This window comes from Micromesistius poutassou (genome assembly GCF_964030765.1).
Source record: "Micromesistius poutassou genome assembly, chromosome: 3".
In the NCBI taxonomy this organism is placed as follows: domain Eukaryota; kingdom Metazoa; phylum Chordata; class Actinopteri; order Gadiformes; family Gadidae; genus Micromesistius; species Micromesistius poutassou.
In genome coordinates this window covers 16,675,937-16,694,643 of record NC_140273.1, presented here as the reverse complement: position 1 = coordinate 16,694,643, position 18,707 = coordinate 16,675,937, and the positions used below count along the sequence as shown (strand labels likewise).

Sequence of the window (18,707 nt, the reverse complement as noted above, 5' to 3'; positions counted from 1 at the left end):
CATAGGAATACGATTAAAGGAAGCAAATGTGCGTCTTAATGTTTTGTCAATCCCAAACATACACTATCAGCTACGCCATTAAGTTCTTCTTGTTGAAATGAATCCTATTAAGGTGCTATCGTGACCTCCCATTTGTTCCTGTTTATTCAAATTCAACACAGGTTCTCTCTTCGACGGGTCGGTGTGTAAATATGCGATGCCATGGGACGGGTGTCTTAGTATTTTCTATGAGCCTTGTGTACAGAGCTGTGATGTAACACAGAGTTACACATTGGCTAAGTGCGACTAGGAGTAGATGGACGGATACACATTAACACAGAAACTAGGCAGGTAAGCGAGGGCATGGACATACAGTACATTAAGCAGAAACTAGCAGGTTTCCCAACACATTCCTTCCTCTCCTCCCCCTTCATCCTCACGATGACACTCCCAGCCCTCTAACGTGTGTATCGCGGCTGACTATCCTCCCCCTTACTGCTCCCTCCTACCCACACAATCTCTCTACACCTTTGTTTGCGTTTGCAGTGTGTGAGTGTGTTCCAAACGCAGCAGGCGGCGTTGCTACTGCGCGTCAGGCTGTTTAACCGCCAGATCCCCGTCTACCTGTAGCTCTGGGTCGCCCTGAGCCGTATGGTTCCAGGGGCCGTTGTCGTTCTGCAGCTCGCTACGGGTCTGGGAACCAGTGGCGGTCTCTGGGGCGGTGTGTGAGTCGTTGGCATTCTGGGGGCCGGCGGCCGTTTGAAGTTCGCTCACTTCCTGGGCCCCTGTGACAGCGGCTTGCTGTTCGCTATCATTCTGGGCCCCGGTGACACTGTCCAGACCAGTTAAAGCCTGGGGGTCACTGACATTCTGGGGGCCCGTCGCGTTTTGTGACGTGCTAACATTCTGGGGGCCCGTGACGACGTGCGCCGTGCTAACATTCTGGGGGCCCGCGGCGGTGTGGGACTCGCTCACATTCTGGGGGCCCATAGAGGCGGTGACCTCGCTCACGTTCCGCGACTCGCTCACGTTCCGCGACTCGCTCACGTTCTGGGGGCCCGCGGCGGTGCCGCTGATACCGCTGACGGTTTGGAAGTCTGTGGCGTTCTGGGGCCCCGTGACGTTCTGGGGCCCGCTGGCGGTCTGGGGCTCCAGGGGAGGGCCGACGGAGGAGTTGGTGGTGGACGACGACGGCTCCACGGGGGTCCGGGCAGAGGCGGCGGGGAGGGTGAACGCGGCCTCCCGCGTGACCGGGGAGGGGCTCTTGGCGGGCGGGCTCAGAGAGGACCCGGAGGGGCCCGCGCCGGAGGGCCGCACCGTGGAGGCGGAGTCTGAGGGCGGAGCGGCGGCGGCGGCGGTGGCGGTGGCGGCGGCGGCGGCGGGGGGGGAGGAGGAGGAGGGTTTCGCAGGGGAGGCACGGAGCGCGCGAAGGGCGGCGGCGAAGGGGGCCGCCGTGGGGGGGCCGGTCGGGGCCCCCCCGGTGGGCGTGGGCGGGGGCGTGTGCGCCGGCGTGGGCTCCTGGGGGTCCCGGCACACGGGCTCCCCCTCGGCGATGTACCACACCTCGTTGTGCCTGTTGGTGAGCTTCAAGGGACTAGACACACACACACACACACAGTTAGATAGTTCCAAGACTGAGAATATTTTATAGGGAGTGGACACGACACACACACTCTTGTGCAGATGGTGACTAAAGAAAGCAGAACATGGCTTTATTAAAAGCTATAGCGGCAGGTCTGGTAGGCAGATGCCTTCGCTTTGAGGACTATGAGTTTGAATCCATGTGAGGCTTATTTTATGTATGTGCTGTTTATTTTAGTTAACATCGTCCATTATGTTACGACGAGTTAAGCAGTGGGCGCATATGTACGGTTATAAAGGATTTATTATGGGCTTTACCTGGACTGTATCTAATGCCTGGAGCAGTAGGCTGCGTGTCTGACATGGTTACCCTTCAGGTATCAGGTCAGCGGTATATATAGGAAGAGATGGGGGTTTGTGTGTGTGTGTGTGTGTGTGTGTGTGTGTGTGTGTGTGTGTGTGTGTGTGTGTGTGTGTGTCTGTGTGCATGTGGGTGTGTGGGCGTGCGGTACCTGTCGTAGCCCACGCCATAGTGGTAGGTGTGGTTGTAGGAGGCCCGGACGCGCTCCAGCTCTTTGGTCAGCAGGTGAGCGTGCAGTCGGGAGGTGACGGACAGCATCCAGCCTCCGTAGCTCCGCACGTAAACGTCCATGTCGGGCATGTCCGTGAAGTACAGCTGGGAGGGGGTGAGAGAGAGAGAGAGAGAGAGATGAAACCTTACTGGTTTCATCCACGTATCCGGACAGACAGACGGACACAACCGGGTCAAAGGCAGACGAAGGACAAAGGTATTTAGACATGTTTACGTAGATGACTAGCAGTCTCCGCACTCCCAATTGAACTTCAGTAGAGTGTACATTTGTGATCAACAAATTTGATCGGATCTTAATCTTTAAGTTAAGGAGTCTCAAAAGTAGTATATGGTGGTTGCTATAATCGGAAATGTGTTCATGTTACTACACATAAGAACATGAAGAGATCCCAGCTACCACGATAGGAAATAAATAAATATAAATATAGAAATAAATCCTGATTATTCAAACCTAGCCCTAGCTTTAATACGATACTTCACGATCACAAACATATTCCATTGGGAGCCACATTGACCCATTTGACCTTGCAGTGCAGCAGTAGTGAAGGACATGATTCCACAGAAAAAAAAAAAGCGTGTGGGTGTCCTCTGTTTCAAACAACTGAATTATTGGTTGAAACATAATGTCCCGTAACGCCAACGCTACAGACTGCAATTCAACAGCAGTGCGCTGCTGTCGATTACATCTCTCTCGTCTCGTCTGTCTCTCTGTCTGCCTGGAAAGCCGACGACCCAGACAGTCCTTGGACAGCGAGACCTGTGCAGAGGCGGCTAATTGCTAGCCCACTCACATCTCACGGAGCGCACTTGCCTTGTCATTGGTCGGCTTGGGCGGCTTCTCCTGATAGGCTGCAGGCAGCGGGAAGTTGAGCGTGTAGACCGCTGGTTCCCACATCTTGGTTTCCTCAGGGATTTTGACCAGGACCGGGGTGGTCATCTCCATCTGCACACCTACACACGCACACACACACACACACGCACACGCACACGCACACACACACACACGCACACGCACACGCACACAACCAAAACAGGGCAAGGCCGACATCCATCCGTGCTTTAGCGATCCCCTCCTAAAGAAGTAAAAAAGGGGGATGCGGAGTGATTTTAACCAAACTCTTGCCAAGCGCCTCACCTTCCTCGTTGGCTCCGGTGATGTACTGGAAGAGCCTCCTGAACGCCATGGCCGCCCCGACCCCCATGAAGTACGCCTCGGCATCGGTGGACACCCAGCGAGTGGGGCTGTAGTGGCGCACCTGTGGAGGCAACACACCCAAACACGTCGGGAGTACAATCGGAGCCGTTGTGCATCGTGACGGAGCGGTCACGCTCTCTGTGTATTTCTGTTGGACGGGGGGGACTGGCGGTGGGGGGGGGTGGAAGGGGGGGGGGGCACTCACTTCGTATTCGTCTGTTTTGCACACCAGCTGGTACTCCAGGCACTCCTTGGACTCAGTGCAGAAGCTGTTGTTGGTGCTCGGTCTGTAACGCCAAGAGATGAGTCAGCTATATCCTCTGGCTCTCTGCAGGGATATCACTGGCTGCTGCACACACACACACACACACACACACACACACACACTCCTGGCCTGTGTGTGCGTGAGTGTGTGTATTGTGTGCGGTGTGTCTGTGTCATGGGTGCGGATTGCAATTACCGCGGCCCCCCCATTCGTGGTGAGAACCCCTGAAGGAACCAAAAAGTGTATTACAGACGGTATGCGGAGACTTACCCTACACCGCCTTCGGCTGAAGCAGCCAGTAGCAACAGCATCAGGAAGGGCGAGAAGGTCCTACACAGACACACAGACAAGAACAATGATGTCATCTTAAATCCTTTGAGTTTTTTTTTTTGAGAGGGGCATCAAAGTTTGAACGATGAATCTATTAGACTTCAAACAATTGAACATGAAAGGATGTTTTTTTAAGTGCTAATTAAAAATGGACAAGATATAAAAAAGATATATACTTCTTTCAATGTGGCGCATCAAAATCTCTGCATTGCAGAGATCCAATCGGACATATTACACTTTCATGTACGAGCTTATTGTGAAGAAGATATTTGCTGCATCACTCTTTAGGCAAAGGCGTTTTAAGGTCATAGCCTTACCATTTTGATCATAACATTTATCCTAGTCATACGCCATATAAACCGGCTTATATACGTGAGGCTATCTCTTGGAAATGCATTGGGGACGATGATGATACCATTATAAAATCCTTGCTTGCACCACGTGCAAAAGGTTTGGAACTAAAAGTATTTGTTCCAAAAATATTTAATTCGATTCAATTTCTCATAGGCATAATAAACCTTCCGCAAACTCTGAATAATGACTATGCTATCCACAGATTCGATCGGACTTGCCTTACACCATGAAATTAAAACTTAACCTAAATAAAATGATGTGCTTGTCTTAAAAGGTAGTCGAATTAACAAAAAACAATCGCAAGATAATACCCAAATTTGTCTACCGTTATCGAACAACTTTACATTAATCTGCATGACATCATCATCATGAGTTATCATAATCGCCTAATAACTTAACGCTAGTCAATTGCGATGAAGCACGCAATGACCCAATAACTATTATTTTTTTTTTTTTAAAGCCTCTGGTTTCCTTAAGTCATGTGTCCAGCAGTACTCAAACGTCGTATTGTCCCATGTTCGAGTCATTGCCGAACTGCGTAGGCTACTACTTACATCGTGGCGGTCCCGTATGCACCCATATTCCACCTGCAAAAAGACCGCAGAAGAGACTGCAGTGGATGCTGGCCGACTCGTGCGCACTGCAAGGTACCGGCGGATTTACTGCAGACTGCAGTGAGGACGTTCCGTCTGACTCGGGTGGGGGGTGGGGCATGGAACCGACTGGATATCCAGGCGTCTCATCCCCTGTAGGTCACCGCCAACGACGTCAAATGGATGGAAAATCCTTTCCAATACGATATAGCCTATAGTATTTGTTACATTTGAATATGCCTGCATGAGCGTATGACATTGAAATACAACATTTAGAAACGTTGATTTGAAGTAAAATGGTAACATCTCTTGTGGAAAATAGTGGAAATAAAACAACTGTCACCTACATCATCTATCTTGAATGCAGAAGGCCTAGATAGACCAAAAAATAAATAAATAAAACATACTGATTCAACATTTTTTGAAAACACCAGCTTTATTGTTAACAGTTCACACGCACATCCATATACTTCAGATTCGCGCATGTTGGAGTCATTGGAGCAGGGCCTCCTGATAAAGTATGAAAACCTCTCTACGCGAGACAACGCTGTCCGCGGACACTGTGGTTCAACCGTTATGAGTGCCGTGAACTCTGCAGTATGTCCTCCATCGCCCAGAGAAACGACTTTACCAATCTTCATATTGATTCAACAGTGTTATGAACAGGAGGAAAAAACAAACCACTTGGGAACGCTGTCTGAACAAGCTGCGTCCTCCTGGGCCCCACTCAAGTCTCAGGTAGCCCTCTGTCATTACCAGGAGTCTCTTTCAATTATTTACAATCGCCTTTGTTGCGACGCGTGTTTGACCTTGAGCAAATAATTATTAATAATAATGAATAAAATAGACACATTAACACCAAAAAGCAAAAAAAACGTAAAACCAAACCAAAAAACAAAACAAAAAAAAAACAGCAGAGATTAAAGAATTTGGTTAAGTCCCATCCTACCATCTACCCTGTGGGACAGCCTGGTAAAACACCGACACGGGCGGGGGGGGGGGGGGGGGGCGCCGTCGGTGGAGGGCCCGTAAACAACAACAACAACAACAACGTCTGGTCGTGTGTTCACGTCGGCCGCTCCAACGACGGGCCGTCCCGCATGTCTGGAAATGGTCGCAACAACATAAAGCCTTAAATTACAGCAGTGCACCTCGGGACCAGGTCAGGAGCATCGCAGATGCCTCCTCGCCACGCAAAATAAAAACGATAATACTGAAGCACAGCATACAGGTTTAACTTGGGACGACGGGCGGCCGTATCGAGACGTACACAGGGTGCTTCCACGCGTGTGTGTGTGTGTGTGTTTCAATACAGGCGCCGCCGTCATGTCAGAAAGTTCAAAGCGTTAGATAGGAGGTGCTGGAGTCATGTGATAAAGGACCAGACAGGGAGTTGAGGTGGTGGAGGAGGTGGTGCAAAGGGCAAACATCAGGTTAGGTCTGAAGTCCACATGTGAGGCCATGAGCCACTTAACAGTATGGTCTGTTCAGAATCGTGTTTTGACGGGAAATTGACGCGTTTCCTTTGACATCTCGCTCTCTCTCTCTCTCTCTCTCAACTGCATACATAAATATGCACACCACGCACCCAAAAAAATAGGGTACAGCCCGCTTATGGGCAAAAGTACCGTTTACACAGCCAATACCAAGAAATCCAAGATAGCCGTCACAAAATGATGAATGAGAAAGAGTGAGACCGAAAGACAAAGAGGAAAACATGAGCACTCTCCTCCATTCTACTCTGATCCATCATCGTATCTGATATACAGTATATGTATATATACACACACACACACATATATATATATATATATGAAGCAGTCTCTAGATGGTGTCTAAGGAAACCCAGGTCCAAACAGTCTTTTGCGTTGCATAGCCAGACAGTGAGCGCTTCAACGGCGACCACGTCAAAGAGTTTCGAAGAAAAGAGAGCACTTTGTGGGGGTGGGCAGGGTTGGTCCTGGTGTGTTCCCCACCCCCCAACCTCCCTCTTGGACCTGCAGTCCTGGTGGGGTGGGGGGGGGGGGGGGGAGGAGGGGTGGAAAGAGAGAGAGAGAGAGAGAGCAAGAGAGAGAGAGAAAGAGATAGGATACCTCCCCACAAATGCACACTCGCCCCCTTCACAAGGTGGACTCCCTCTGGCGCTCGCGTCCGTTGGACGTCTTCTTGACTTTGGTGATCCCCTCCAACGCACCGGACTCGGTCACACTTTATCACCCAGGAGAAGAAGGAGAAGGAGACACAGGTAGGTGAGGGGGGTGGGGTGGGGAGTTAGGAGGACACCGTCGGGGGCTTGAACCCAGTACCTTTCGCCGCCCCCCCCCTCCCCTCCCCTGGCGGTCACAAGGCTCCGCGGTACTCACACTTCGTCCATCTCCACGTCCTCCTCGTCCAGGGGCAGCTGGAGGTAGGGGTTGTTGGACGCCGGGCGGAACTTGTAGCCCGTCAGCACGAAGAAGATTAGGGTGGAGGCCTCCACCAGGAACTGGAGGAGACGCAGGAGAGGACGGCCGGGTTACGGTTTGAGGCCGCGGGGCAGACGCGCAGACAGGACGCGTGCGCAAATTATATCGAGTAGTGATCGACTGCGATTGTTTTTCGCAGATTTTCTTTTATACAATTTTTCCCGGCATGATTTACAGACAGTTCGATAAATGTTCCTTTTTTAAATTGACACTTGTAACATTTGTTGTCATCATTGTTTCATTTTTATGACGTTGATTGAGGGAGCAAAAGCAGTATCGGCTCAAGAAAATCGGTATCGGCGTATCATCGGCTAAGGCTGACGAAAAAAAAAATTGGCCCTAAAAAATTCACATCGGTCGATTCCTGATATCAAGTCATATGGATAAATAACTAAATAGGTTCCAATGAATGAATAAAAACGACCACAACAATTACAGGCAAAAGACCAACGAAATCTTTCTGAATTAACGCGGCTGTGTGAGACGTTACTTTGGGAAACGTCAGTGGTGCGATACACCTCGAGGCAAGCCGTGGTGTTCCTCCACAGCACAGTAGGGGGGGGGGGGGCGTGTGGTGAAAGGGTGTTTCGTGGCCCCACCGCACACCTCTTACCTCGTAGCACCACTGCCACTGGAACGGCATGGTGACTTTGAGCAGGATGGCAATGATCCGCGTGAAGTAGATGTAGCACACAATCTGTAAGGGAAGGAGGAACCAAGAAAATGTCATGACATGCTCATAATGTTAGGAATGCTATGCATTGCGTGTAGTAATGCAGGGTCTTCTGTACACTTAGCGTGGCGGGTTAATCGGAACATCGCTCACCATGACGTAGTAATGGCGGAAGAGTTTGAGCTTCTCCAGGTTCATGGCCGCTGTGGAGGGAAGAGTGCAGAAGCAATAGCGATAGTGAGTAACGAGCATTTGCCTGTATACACGCATCTGCTTATTGGGATCATCAGTACCGCAAGACCCGGGAAGAACGTGCAGTGCGAACTAGGGGTTGCATAGACTAGTCGACGAATCGATGGTTCGGCGTTACTATCACTAGTCGACCGTGCCAGGAGACGTCGACTAGTCTTTGGCGCGTAATTTCACACACTACCAATATGGCGGTTGCAGAAAAGACTGCAGTTGGGGAGTTTTTGCCGCAGCAAACACAGACACTTCACGCGCGTTACACTAATGGCACGTTCACACTAAAAGTGACTGGCGGCGTGACTCCATACAAAGTCAACGTATAGACTGGAACCCGTCTATACGTTTACTTCAGCTCATCAGCTGTGGCCCTACTTTTGACATACTTTCAGAGCAGAATATCTTCGCTCAGGTCAAAGAATTAACACAGCGGACATAGGCAATGAATAAACAATATTTGTTACATAGTTTGTTTATTTAGCATATTTGGCACAAGGGATTATAACATCTGATCCTGTGTATTAATGAAATACTGTTTATGCTGAGACTGCTTTGCTTTTTGCTACCTGTAGGCTGTAGGGGTCTGTGTGCGGGCTTTGCGCACCGCCCAGGTATTATAAGGCGGTGTGTGTTTGTCAGGTGAAAGCTCAATGTCAAGGGAAAGAGGCGCTGGTTAAAAAAAAAAGTCTTTCGACCGCTTATTAGGTTCACTCGTTGCTTATAATGGTTTATTCGTTTACCAGTATCACTTCCTTAATTTAGAAAACAGTTTTGTTCGTTTTTGAATTATAAAATAAATGCAATAATTTTTTGAAGTCGCGAGTTTTTGAACTTGTTGGAAGCGAGTCGAGCTGCCCTCGCCTGCTGTACCCACGGCCCAAACAAAGAACAGCCCAGACAACAAGAGTCTAGATTGCATTGTTTGAGTTAGGTTGTTTTGTGAGATGGAGGTGTATGCTCGTTATTATCAATAAAGGAAGGCATACAGATCAAAAAATCTATAAATAAAAACTCCAGTTTATCGCCTCAGTTCGCGCCCCACCTGGCATGTCTCCGCGCCCCAGTAGTGGGGCGTGGAGACATGCCAGTTTGAGAAACGCTGCCCTAGCGAAAGAGTTTTATCTCTGGCCGGGAATACCGTCACCCGACAGCGATCAAGCCCTCATCCTGCCCACGTTGATGCGCTCATCTTTTTACATGCAAACCAGGAACGCAAGGCAAAGACTGCGAATGAGGATTTTGACACAGGCTTACTAGACTGTCCCTTTATTTTAATCGTCTACTTCGGTGAGTTTAAATGGCCCACTCTATGTTGTGGAACCGCTTATTTTGTTGTAGGCCTACCGGGCGTAGATTTCAACTTTCCGTTGTGCAGTCAAATTGGAGTTCTATCAAACAATTTAAAATGTAGGTTTTGGTTAAAAGGCCTATGCCAACCGAATCCAAAATGTATCCAAATAACAAAACATAAAAAACAACGTACATGTCAGCAGTGGCGATCAGAGAGGAAGAGTCAGCGAAAAACCACACAGGAGGAATAACTCAAACTCAGCTACGTCTGCTCTCCCTGTGACAGGCCACACACTGATGGTCGCTCCATGTCGCCACACAAGAAGACGCAAGGCAAGGCCGTCTCTGACCACAGTATTAAAACACGCTGGCACGGACAGTACGTCTTACCTTTGCCGTCAGTGCTGGAGGCCTCTTGCAGGTGACGAATAGACCTGCGAACACACTCCCGTCAACAACAAGACACTCTCCAGGCAGGCAAAATCATGTTGGGATTCATTGGTGAGCCACCCCCAACCCCCAAGCACATGTGAGCCCTGGGACACTGTGTGCAACAGTGCATACATAAATGCTTGTAAAGTACAGCACACAGTTCCACAGCGGGCCTTCTAAAGGACGCCATGTTCCGAGTGTGACCGGAAGATGGGCGATGCTCCGGCCCAACTCCTGGGAGGGAGAGACTGCACAGCTCCCGGCGCCAGAATGAGCAAGGGGGCGGAGCTACGCAGCGTTTCCTGTTTTGTTACGAACCTTATTTGTCCGAAGATAAACAAATTTGCTTATCTTCGGACAAATACGTTCGTAACAAAACAGGTTGGTATCAGGACCGGACGATTTAGCTCGTCTTCCCGCCCACTACGGGGGGAAGTTTAGTTTAGCAGCGCCGGCCCAGTTTATGTTGGCCGCTGAACGACGGTCAGGCGTCAGATGGTCATCTGACGTCTGATTTGTGAGACGGACACTGACCAGACCACGGGGAAAAGGATGGCGCCACAGCAGAGGAGGTCCACCAGGAAGAGGATCTCCTTCCACAGAGCGTATTCACTGGAGCCCTCCTCCCCGGACTCGATGATGATGAAGGCGATGTTGGCCAGCACCTGAAGGAGCGGGTCACGACGTACCGTGTTGTCAACACAAAGCAGTTAGGAATGGTGAGGAGAAAGCATAACGTTTTTCAAGAGGAAGGCGCTGAGGTATCCCAGTGGTCAGTAGATTGCATGCATAGCTATGAGTGTATCTATGCATTCGATTCTGACGTATCAACAGTGAATATAGCTGTATAAATAGTTGCAGGGAATCCAAGTAATAGTAATGCACAGCATCCATGCTTTGCACACCCCACCCCCCCTCCCTGCCCCCCACCTGGAGCGGGATGACAATCATGAAGATCTTCTTCTCCTTGTCAGACAGGATGTACTTGACAAAGGCCCAGCCGGTACCAATCAAAGCCAGGGTGATGAAGAGGAGGGCACCCTTCAGCCTGTAAAGCACACGCCCACAGGTCAGTGTACAGACTCTTGAAAAGCCCCCCCCCCCCCGCCTTAAAGCGGGACCACCCCCAAGGACAGCTTTGGGGAGTCGTGGAGCAGAGTAGGGGAGGCAAACGGGACTTACAGATGTGTGATGTAGTACATGACGGCCCAGCCTTCGATGGGGTGTCCCTTTGTGTTGATGAAATGGAAGTTGATCTAAGGAAGACAAAAAAAAAAGTTGTTAGAACAGGCGTACATCATTACCATGAGAAATACAGTCTACCCCAAACACATCCGTTTTGGTGGAGGATAATAATAGATAGTAATATATGTTTATATGATACGGTTTTATGTACAGAAGTAACCTAGATGTGACAGAGATGGAGACCAGGAAATGCTTGCACTTCTAATCAGCAAATAATAGGACAAGTTCCCTTTAAAGAACTAAAAGAGCCAAATATTAAAAATGCACACACAGACCCACACCGCTTCACTTACACTATGGAAGACCAGGGAGACAGCCTTGGTGAAGGCGAGTGCTGCCATCAGCCAGTGGATCTTAAACACACTGTATCTGCAAATGAGTAGAATACAGGGATGTTCAACCTTACCATTTCAAAGCTTATGCAGGGATGAAAATCTAAATTCAAGCATAACACAAGTATTTCTTCCCTTGCATTTCTGTTAACTCCTTTGCTCCATGCTTTAAACATATGCATACGAGTTAGGGATGCACCGATTGATCAGACGAACATCGGTATTGGCCGATATTCGCGCTGTTGACTGCCATCGGCCTATCGGGAAATAAGATGACATTCACCGATGGCAGTGGCCGATGTTTATCTGTTGTGTCATATAAATTTTTGCGCTGGCTAAATGTTGTGTTGGTTATTTGCGGTCTGACTTGCAGTTTCGGAGAAGATGCAACAGGTGGTAGGCTACTAATAATACCACCCATAACAGCCGCTGGCTGGACACGCCTCTGGCATGATAATGTAAGTGGGCGGGTGCCGCGCACACGTGTGGTTTGTTTACAAATAAAAGTGAAAGAAAATGTTGGTCGTGTGGGAGTATTTCACTGTCTCTGAGAAAGATCAGCGATGTGCAGTTTGTAAGACATGTTTTTTTTCCCTTTCTCAAATGCTGTGGTTATCAACTGAGTCTTGCTGGTGGTGGTGGTTTGTGCTTTCTTGGTGTCCCGTTCATTTCTCCGTTTATCGGCCCAGAATTTCACAATCGGTGCATCTCTAATATGAGTATCCCCTGAATGCATTCAGCTCCAATTATTTTTTTTAGATATATATCTCATGATGTTGGCCGTGTGCACACATCAACATAGTGCGAGTCACACACACACCTCAGCTGGAGGAAGAGGCTAGATAAAGAAACGCTGCTATGTGTACCTGTGCTTCATCAGAGTGTAGACCCAGATCAGAGCAGCAGTGAAGAAGACTCCAGCCATACAGATGTATAGGCGGGGAAGGGGGATCTCTGCAGCAGACAGGTAGCCACCGGGATTCACCTCCCTCACCGCCACCTGAGCAGAAGACATGCAGGTTACAATGGACGACGTACACTTTTATCCAATCAAAGTACCGACTGAGGCAACAATCAAGGCAACCGCCAAAAAGAGCTGCATGAAAAAAAAATCGATATATATATACAAATACATGAAATGTATAATATATGAAATGTATTTCGGTTTTGAAATCAACACTCACACTGAAGGAGTAGGGGGGGTCCACTCCAGGCACCTTTTTGCAGTAGTGGAAGTTGAGGTTGTACAGGCCTTCAGCTTTGTGACCAAATGTGATGTTGAACTGGGAGAGAGGAATGACTCTAAATCAACAACAACCTGAAATACAACCTGAAACTTACAGTAAATAAAACCTGTGTCTTTTCAAAAATGTTATATTATAGAAAATTAATAATTTACTTATATACACACACACACACACACATTGGTGTTGGTCATATTTTCTTGCATTTGTGTACTCACATGGAAGTTGTACATGCCTTTAACTTTATCCAGAGCTATGATCTGCTGTTTGCCCTTCTCCAGCTATAGGAAAGCAAAAAATACACATTACTTGGCTATTTGCACTCCTCGGCTTCAGACACGGACACAGACACAGACACACACCTGGAGGCCATGGTCCTCATCTACTGCAGGTTTTGTGGTGAGCGTCACATTCTGCTGCTCCTCTGGTTCAGTCTTGGTTTCTTTCGGAACGCCTCCTTGGACCGTGTTGTCAGGTGGGGCGGGATCTTGGGGTCCAACTTCAGGAGTATCCCTGGTCTTCCTCACATCTAAGGATGGCAACAAAAAAAAAGAAAACACATAATTTGCCATTCCTTTGATGAAATATGTGTCTCTACACAAGGACACAGACAATGTATAGATATATAGACAACGTTTGCATTGCGTTGTTTCCTTGTCGTGTCTCACGCAGTTATAAGAAGCACATACTTCCGTTTTTGACAGAGCCGTCCTCGGATTTCATGGTTGCTCTAAGCAAGTGGTCCAGGGAACCTAAAGGCTGCACAAAGACACTACACACGCACGCCAACACACAGAGAAACCAAGAAGTTAAGGTCCAGTGTACAGCGGATGACACATGGGTTCATGTGCAACAATTCATGAATTCTTCCCCACCTGGATCTCTTAATGTCAATAATAAATAGGATCAGAGGCTGGTCATTGGGCGGCTCTGTGAGGGTGAGAGGGCATGTCTTGGGTTCCTCTGCCTGAAAAATATGATGACATTGACAAGCGTTAATTATATGCATAAATCCTAGTCCTCTTTGACAAGAAGTATCATGTTTGTTGCCGTAACCTCCACAGTGACACTAGGCTATAGCATTTTATTTATTCAAATGTTATACTATGTCCTTCATTTAGAATCCATATAACATATCATTTCTCACCATAAAAGTCTATTAAAAGGGGCGTTAATTTTAGTCCTTTAAAACAGTCCTCTATGAATTGCGGAATAGATTCTGAGGTGAGATTTTCATTGGTGTACTTACAGTGTAAGACAGTACTCCATTCACACGAGACTTGGCGATACTGAAACCAACCTAGAGGGAGAGTAGGCATGTATGGAAAACATCCCAAATCAAGGCAAACCCTCACAAACACTCACCAATTCTGTTAAATTATGAATGACTCTTTCAAAATAACCAATGTTTTGAATGCATTCACTTAATAACTTTAGACACTGGGTACTCACTGGGAAATCCACATTATCTGGGATGGACAGAGAAAGTAGTTTTACATCTAGAGATCCGTCGGCGTTAAACCCAAACGTATTAAGATGGACGATCGACCGGGTATCGTTCTGGGAAAGAAGAGAATATATGCGATTGGGTTAAAGATGAAGAATAAAGCTACGTTTATAACGAGCGCTCCCATATGGTCAACTAACGTTACATGACGTAAACAAGTACACGTAAATATCTACGAGGGATCCGGGTGGTTTATCCGCCAGCCATAAGTATGGATATAACCGTACATGTACAACAACAACAAAAAATAATGTAGTAGACACAAAAACAGAATGCATATCCACACTATACCTAATTGTACTTTACTTCCAGATGTGTTTCTTGGACACAATAAGCCCTCTGGGCTGCTGGAGGGGGGAGCTAGCTTAAGGTATGCGCCCAGGCTAACCACAGCGGACCCGCATCTGTCCTCTTACCTTCAGCTCCAGTGTGTGTATCCGGGCGTCGCATCCACACAGGACGTGTAGCAACAGAACCGCACCGAGAAACAACCCCCTGGTCGCCATCGTCGTTCGCGGGGTGTATTGTTATCCTAACGCCTAGCTAGTTACCCACACCAATGTCGCTTGTTAGCACGCAAGCTAGCACTTGCCGATGATGTCCCTGGATAGGACACCCAGTCGGGTTTGGTATTATCCCCTTCACAAGAGGCACTGTCGGGTCTTCTCCTCAAACGGGCCAATTCAACGACATGTACCAATGTCCTATCTTCCTTGGTGATGTTGTGTTTCACAGTAGCGACGGGAGAGCTTGTTAGAAAGTGTCAAGCTCTCGCTTCCTGGTCTCGGCTAACGCTCCTACATGGAGGGTCACGACAACAGCGACAAAGAGTCCCTCATCCCAGCGCCGTCGAAAGTATGCATTCTTTAGTGCCCCGTGGCTCAGGAAATATGTCCGAAAATGTTACCCTATGTATAAGTCATTTGTTTTTGTTTTTTCATCCCGCTGCGACCATGATATTGGCTCCTCTGTTGAATCGGATTTAATCATACGCTAGTCGTCCTAGATCACGTGGTGCAGGTGGTACTTCCTGCTTTCAGTAGGACGTCCACGTTGATGATGACGCGGAAGGCGAGAAGAGTCAACACTTTGTGAATAATGATCACGTGTTGTTACCCATCGATTAGATGTTAAACCATTCTGGTCGCTACAATCGGTGTCTGTGCCACTCAAGGTAGGCCTATCTTGTAAAACAGATGATGCGGCCTATAAAATTGCAGCCCTGTCACAAACACATCAAAACAAGGTATAAAAAGTTTACTTATTAATTTACATTACAAAAAGAAATTATTTTTGGATGTTGATGGTGAAATTGAACGAGCCAGTAGAACAGTGGTTGTGGTGAAGTGTAGGCAGCACGACCACACTGTGATCAGCAGACACAGAGACGCTGGCGCTGGGAGGAGTTGGTGGGGCAGCAGCACACTCCACTTGCTCACTGGGTTTGAGTTGGTCTGGAAATCAATGACATGTAAATCTAACACATTAATGTTGTAGGCCTACAAGCTGTACAGAAATTTCAAAGCAATCCGCCTCCAAAAAAAAGTAGAGGTTTTAATCATGAACGCTTTCCCACACCTTCAACGTCCCTTTCTGGGCCACACCGGGTTGTTTCCTCTAACTTCCTTGCGTTTTCGTTGAGGTTCATCTTCCTCAGGATCCCCACTGTGAAGGTGACAGCTCGGTTCGGGCCGTAGCGCTCCACCATGTGGCCCACGGTCACGTGCTTCAGTGTGTCCTCGAGGAGGCTCTTAGGAATCGGTTTAAAGTCTCTTTGGCCTGAATCTGAGAGATACCACTGGAACTTATTGAAGTCATCGGATCCCAGTTCCTCCAGAGAGTTTAGGAGGATTTCTCGGACGTTCATTTCCTCTGAGCTTCACAACAAAGGCTGTGACTGTGAGTGTTAGAGGAAAATCGTTCAAATCAAATCAATCTATAGGATACACAGGTTTGGTCAATGATCTTCACATTGGTCGTTCATCAGACCAATTCACCACATTCAATCATTGTTTTCTTATTAAACTCTACACGTAGGCCTATACGTCTAGTGGAATTTTTATCTTGAGTAATATAGTCTTATCTCATAATCATGTTTGAGATAGTAGTGGGTAGTAAACATGATACGTACATTTGAGTCCAGGCCTACCGTCAATGCATACGACACACTCACACCCAAACTCACCAAGTTACATTATGCTGCGTGATCAATCTTCTACTGTTTTGTTTAATGGTGGTTGACATCCCAAAGTCCACCTCCTACTGTCTGAACTCACCCACTCAGCTTACCCCGCCCCAACATCAGAAACCTGCATCAAAGTGAAACAAAGGGAACAAATATTAAAGGTGACATGACAGGTGATATTACACCACCAGGTGTGAGTGTGATTAGCCGTTACAACCCGTTTTGAAAATCTGCCTCTTCTGACATCACAAGTGGGCTTGTCCACCTAGAGGTGTGCTGGATAGATCAGTCCACCAGCCCACCCAGTGGACTGTAGCAAACGTTGCTCATCTGTCCGTCACACATCTGTGTGGACACGCCCACTGTGATGTCAGAAGAGGCAGATTTTCAAAACGGCTTTTAATGGCTAATCACACTCACACCTGGTGGTATAATATTGGTGTGTTCCAGATGCCTCGGACACCAGCCTTCCGAGGTCCAAGTGGGGAAATCTCCCAGCTTTCTTGCGGCTTTTCTCTGAGGCACGCCCCCCTTTGGTCTGCCCCCTCGGAATTCTGAGAGTATACCGAGCCATGTGATGACGCTCTCAACCAAAATGGCTGCGCTCGTAAAGAGATTTATTTTCTTTGTATTTTACCACGTTGGTCATTTTAATGTTGATTTTAAATGCTCTTCCACAATTGATTACATTGCTACTTTATTCCAGTCACCAATGTATGCATTGCACGGTCTTGCTGTGCATGCAATACAATGTAAAGTTGTGTTCGAGCTGGTTTGCTAAAGAGACTAATGTAGCTAACAATAACAATGACGAGCCAATGACATGACACAATCACAAAGACAAATGGGTATGCTATAAGTGCTATGAGACAGGAAAAGACGTCACAAGTGAAACTCGGAAGGCTGGTGTCCGAGGCATCTGGAACACACCATATGTCACCTTTAAATGAATAACAAACATGGAAACGCAACATAAGGGATTTTCAATTTTAGTTTTTTTCCTCTACAATACTTTAGCTTGTTTACAATACTTCCCCTACGTTAACAATGCTGCCCTCGAGTTTAGACCAATTTCCAGCAGACCTTGCCAGGGTCGGGCCAATCACTGTTGAACGCATATGGGGTTGTTCTGATATGATGAATCAGAGGAGGGCCCTATGGGAGCACCGCATTCTCATAAACAACCAAGATAGCTGCTGGTGAAATGCACGCCATTAGTTTCTCTGATTGGTTGTAGGTCTATCCAATTGCGTCCAGAGGCATTCTTAATCAGCGGCTGTTGATAACGGCCCTTGGAAATCGGAGTTTCCAGACAAATTTGAATTTGCAAATTGGTTTGATGATGTCAGGCGACAATTGTTGCATTATAACACTTTGGACCAAGCATGTCAGACCTGCTTGGAAATTAGCATATGGTAATGTCTGCTCATTTTCTATGGCCATAACTAGTGATTTCCAAATCGTCTCAGAAATAGGACAATGCAGGTTTGAGACAGAGTCCTACAGAGTACCATTGAATTTATTTTTTATTTTTAAAGCCCTTTCAACATAGCACATCAGACTGGTCAATCTCAAATAAGCAGACTGCATTGTCTGCTTGTTTGCTATGGCTACAACTTGTGATTTTCAAATGGGGTATGAGACAGAGTCTAACAGATGACAGATGATATTTTGAAATATGTTAGTCCGAAAGGCTTCGTTCACACTGCAAGCCTTTAGTGTTATATTCCGATTTGTTGCTCAAATCTGATTCTTTTGTTTTGCTGTTCACTTTTTTTTTTTATGTGGCCAATGTCATATTACGATTGGTGTGAATTGTATATGGGCTTTGTATTAGGCAATTACTCATATTCACTAATTCTAAAACAATACATGAATAAAAATCAACGGATCTCGTTTTCTAACGCATATATAGCTCAGAGACTGCACTGTCAAATAGTTACATTAGAAACCTGCTCGGGCAGCACTTCTTTAGTTCCTCTCATGATGATGGATCAGAACCGCGTTAACGGAGACAACGAAACCGACAGAGCTAAGTCTATAGGCCTGGCCGTTGTACTTATTTTTTCCCATAATGCAAGTTTTTATGATAGTTTAAAACCGTACCTTATCTCCAGTCAGTTGAATGCTCTTCTTCCAAATCACGAGCTTTGGGTTAAGCGGGTGTTTCTGGGCGCTTTCACTTTCAACAGCCGGCGG

General features: G+C 47.4%; 3 protein-coding genes across 3 annotated transcripts; all 3 read right to left on the bottom strand.

Annotated features, from left to right (window-relative positions):
* Positions 1–349: 349 nt before the first annotated feature.
* On the bottom strand, positions 350–4,876 carry soul5l (heme-binding protein soul5, like; the record flags this gene model as incomplete). Its single annotated transcript, XM_084465770.1, has 7 exons — positions 350–1,573; positions 2,073–2,236; positions 2,964–3,103; positions 3,288–3,408; positions 3,553–3,634; positions 3,883–3,942; positions 4,851–4,876. The coding sequence occupies 7 exons, from the start codon at positions 4,874–4,876 to the stop codon at positions 562–564; spliced, it is 1,605 nt and encodes a 534-aa protein (XP_084321896.1). The 3' UTR covers positions 350–561.
* Positions 4,877–5,315: 439 nt separating this feature from the next.
* Positions 5,316–15,320, bottom strand: gpr108 (G protein-coupled receptor 108). Its single transcript, XM_084465769.1, has 18 exons — positions 14,740–15,320; positions 14,269–14,376; positions 14,066–14,116; positions 13,692–13,783; positions 13,506–13,588; positions 13,179–13,345; positions 13,035–13,097; positions 12,757–12,855; positions 12,439–12,572; positions 11,534–11,609; positions 11,178–11,251; positions 10,926–11,043; positions 10,530–10,660; positions 9,954–9,997; positions 8,181–8,230; positions 7,968–8,051; positions 7,253–7,374; positions 5,316–7,097 (listed from the first exon to the last, which is right to left on the bottom strand). Exons 1-18 carry the CDS (start codon positions 14,827–14,829, stop codon positions 7,010–7,012), a joined length of 1,674 nt encoding a protein of 557 aa, XP_084321895.1. The 5' UTR covers positions 14,830–15,320; the 3' UTR covers positions 5,316–7,009.
* Positions 15,321–15,565: 245 nt separating this feature from the next.
* On the bottom strand, positions 15,566–18,691 carry LOC311340874 (uncharacterized protein). The gene is made up of 4 exons (XM_084465774.1): positions 18,615–18,691; positions 16,509–16,632; positions 15,902–16,220; positions 15,566–15,777 (listed from the first exon to the last, which is right to left on the bottom strand). The coding sequence occupies exons 3-4, from the start codon at positions 16,188–16,190 to the stop codon at positions 15,611–15,613; spliced, it is 456 nt and encodes a 151-aa protein (XP_084321900.1). The 5' UTR covers positions 16,191–16,220; positions 16,509–16,632; positions 18,615–18,691; the 3' UTR covers positions 15,566–15,610.
* Between the last annotated feature and the right edge of the window lie 16 nt (positions 18,692–18,707).